At 41.2% G+C, this 4,145-nt stretch overlaps 1 protein-coding gene across 1 annotated transcript in view; it reads right to left on the reverse strand.

Annotated features, from left to right (window-relative positions):
* Nucleotides 1-4,145, reverse strand: part of LOC101854647 (ankyrin repeat and sterile alpha motif domain-containing protein 1B) — a gene marked incomplete in the record, with an annotated part of 155,677 nt that overhangs the window by 102,810 nt on the left and 48,722 nt on the right. Inside the window, 1 exon segment of the mRNA XM_035970576.1 lies at nucleotides 3,985-3,996. Coding sequence (XP_035826469.1) covers nucleotides 3,985-3,996 — 12 coding nt within the window.

Here is a 4,145-nt window from a genome sequence, read left to right on the forward strand (position 1 = left end):
GGGGGTTGTGGGGGGGCTTGCAATGTGTTCTTTAGGGCAAAAAGTTGAGCACATTAAAACGCTCGACGATAACCTCCCAGGCAACATGTCTGTTTATTGGAAGGGGAAGGGTGATTGCACAGTGTTGATACGACTAAAGAGGAGTCGTGGAATACAGAAGGGCAAATGGTAAATACAAGATAGACACAGCAGTGGGGACATAAAAAATATACAGTTGATTCTTCTGTAATAACTACCCGTCCAAGACAATTGCCGGTTTAAACGACCACTTTCCACCACCCTCCCCACCCCCCACCCCCAACCAAAGTAACTTGTTTTTCTAGATCATAAAGACACTGTCCAAGACGTTCAAATGATGAAGACAACTACTTTCTCCACGACAACGGGTGGCCGTCTTGGACAAAATCAACAGTACCAAGGTAACACGACTTACCAGTGGCGCTCGCCTGACCTCCACACTGGACACTGTAAGACGAGCTCGTCGCGTCAAAAGATACACAACGGAAATGTACATAAGATCTTCTCTAATTCTAACTCTAAAGTTCGTTCGATAGCCTTGTTTTCGAGAAGGCTTTAACCTCTTCACTAATGTGTAGTAGAGACAGAAAGAGACAGAAAAGACCGGAGTGAGTATAAGTTAAAAACACACATCTATACTTGCAAAAAAAAGTACCAAGATCACATGAAAGAGAGACAGACACACACTCGCTCACATACACACAAGCGCGCGCGCACACACACAGTCAGACATACAGGCAGACAGACAAACAAACACATAGATAAGATAATGGTCATTAACAGCTTGGAAACAAAAATAGCAGGATGAACAAACACAAACAACAGGCTGATAGTACAGAATGAGGACCTACCATGGGCACCTTCCAGCTTCTCACAGCCCTTAAACCAAACGGACTCTTAACTTGAACTCATAAAAAAAACAAGTTAAACAATCTTAACAACCAGTGAAATATTACACCATTTACGAGGCTGAAAGTGACGACGAAGAGTGAAAAAGGGGCACATTCCGAAGAGTGTGAGCACACACAGTAACCACATTGCATTGCACCGCACAGCAGTTGGGGGAAAAGATTTGTGTTGCACACGGAAAGAACAACACCCAGTGTACAACGGTAAAACGACATTTTTGAGCAAGCATTCTCAAAAACACGTACATGTGTGTCGTACCCTGTCATTCAATCTACCCACACAAAAAAAGAACGAAAATTTGCTGTCTCGACCTCTATCGCATGCTTGGAAGGAATGGCGGTCACAGACAATGGAGTGACGTGGAACAATCATTCAAAGGGGAGGAAACGTGCGTCAGGGCAGATGCTATTCTTCTTATCTCTCTACCACTGGGGCCTCACTCAAACTCAAATCACCAGGGGGCCGCTGAAGAAAGCAAAGTCTGGGCGAGTCTAGGCGAGTCTGGACCGCTTCAATTATTCCAAACGAAAAAAAAGGTCTCCAGTTGCTTTTTTTGCTCGCTTTTGTTTTAAGTAGGCTTACAACTGACCTACTCTTCTTAATCTTCATTAATTGCAGATACGAACAGGAACGGTCCTGTAGTAGCCCATACGTCATTTTTTTTTTTATAATGAAAATCCAAGGCAACACCCCAAACATGCGGGCCGCGTTAACACTAAATGTAGATGTGAAATAGCGACCACAACATATTTTTGTAATGCAGGCACCAATAGGCCCGCGGGCCGCTAGTGTGGGGCAGCTGCTCTACCAAAACCACAATCCCAAGCTATTGAAAAGACAGTTCCAGTTCCTCATTCTATCATGGGTCTATTCTCTTCACTGCATTCTTTCCCTAAAGCCCCGACAGTGAAAGTATTGACTTCAAAGACGCCCATCTCGAGGCGCCTCCTGTGGTTCTATTAACAAGTCCATTTCAACACAGGTACGTTATCGTTATACGATAGTGTGGTGGGAAAGGGAGAAAAAAAGGGAACAGGGAGGGGGGTGGTAGAGGACACGACGTAAGTCATTGAGAATGAGTATTTTGGTCATTTGACAATGCTTGAAGACGTGCTATTTGGGGGTATTTTCGAAATGTAACATATTATTTTTAACTTCATCGTTCATACAGATTTGTTCATTCACCTTTCTTTCTAGGAAACTCAAAAAGAAAGGAAACAATATATGCATGCTATGGAACATGCGAATTTGTGTTTCTGATTGACATATTATGATGGTTAGAAATGTGCCGCACCACTGCCTTCGGTCTCCTGACCGGACATTTTTATGTCTGCTAGGTCCTTAAAAAGTTAATCTCTATTCATGAAAGAACTCAGAGAACGCTCAAGAGAACGGTAAGAACTGAAAATTCCCTGAGAAAATCCAGCTATACGGCGTACGGGTTTTGAACCCAGAACCTTTGGAATACGAACTAGTGTTATAACCACTCAGAACGCCACATAACGTTTAGGTTATAATCAGGATGTTGACTGTCTTGAAACCTTGAAACCTGCAACTGTCTTCTTCAGCTAACTTTTATTTTCGTGTCTTCCAGTTAAACTACAAATAACAATGAATAGAAGTAGTAGTAGACACATGGAAAGCACGGTATCAAATTCCTGTCTTGTGACATGATGTTTCTGTCAGTAAACGTTTTAAGGAACTTGCAACACAATTAAGACATGCAAGTGCCGAAGATTAGAAGTGTTATAAGAGAGAAACAAACATAAAAAGAAAGAGGAGAGGAAAGGAAGATAGATGTTTTATACGAAAGAAGGGGTAAAGCTCACCAGAGCACCCGCCAACCACCCACATGTGACATGACGTTTGTGTTCACTCATGATAGTGTACTCTACAAAAAAATTCGAATTTCCAAATAGAAAGCCTTCAGCAATACCAAAAATAACAAAGGAGGCTAAACGATCGTGACTTAAGAGCATAGATGTAACTCTATGCTTGAGAGAGACACATCGCAATATACAGTGAACTGTAGCGTGCTGCATTCTTTTTGCTCAACCGCTCTACGCAAGCAACACTAACAACTACGTCATTCTGAAAGTGTGAGTCGTGCGCCAGCTCAATGCGATGTGCGACCAGTTAAAAATAACAATAACAATAGAACAACACTCTTACAACGTAGCCTACATTTCGAGAAGTTCTGAACAAGTGAACAAAGGAATCATATCATTTACAACACCAAAGATCTCAATTCTACCGGAATAAATTTCATATTGAATTTTTCTTTAACGAAACAGTCCCCTTTCGTACTGTCTTTTCCTTTAACGAAAGATCTTCATGGGCGAGTGAAAGAAGCAACTAACTCCATATCTCTATAGTGGTGAAACTCATTTAGCTTTGAAAGATCGAAAACATGAAACAAGATATGTCAAACTAAAATGATCCTGGCCTTATCACAACGCCAATTTCGGATCAAATTCTCGATTTACGAGCAAAAATCAAGCTGGAATTCAGAAACAAAACCTTGATGCAAACTCATAAATAACACGAGTGTGCGGTGCTCTACCAAGACCGCTGTGGTTTAGTCAAACAAGGTTCAGTTTACGTGGTAAAAGTTAACTCTGACTGCTGATCCTAAGCCCTATAGCAGACCTGTATATTATGCTTAAACGAAGTTGTTCTAACAAAACAATATTCAATTTGGCATCAAGTTCGGGTTGAGAATGAAAAAAAAATGTTGATCCTTATACTTATAAATAAGGTCAAAAAACAAACAAACCGCAAACCGACCTGATACAACAATCAGTCCGACAAAGAAGAGACAGCAGTGGGCGTTGCACTTATTGGGAAAGGAGACGGACCGAAAAACAAGAAAAAAGAAAGAAAGAAAAACGAGAGTAATAACATTACAGACGAAACAACATCTCGACACCGGTCAAACCTCAGGAAAAGGGGTCAGGGCGGAAGGGGTGAGGGGAGAACACTTAATGACATATAAAAACCTCACAAAGAAATCAATTCTAGAAGATTTTTTTAAAAAACGACAAACGTCTAACTTACATGGTTCATAGTCTGCGCCAGCGTAGAGAGAGACGATAAAAACACGAAAGAGGAACATGATTAAAAATCGAGGAATTACAAAGATAACTTTCTGGGTGTAATTGGGTTTTTTTCATGAGCGTGTATGTGTATGTATGTGTGTATGTGTGAGTGTGTGTGTG

The sequence above is a fragment of the Aplysia californica genome, unplaced genomic scaffold, assembly GCF_000002075.1.
Source record: "Aplysia californica isolate F4 #8 unplaced genomic scaffold, AplCal3.0 scaffold00288, whole genome shotgun sequence".
In the NCBI taxonomy this organism is placed as follows: Eukaryota; Metazoa; Mollusca; class Gastropoda; order Aplysiida; family Aplysiidae; genus Aplysia; species Aplysia californica.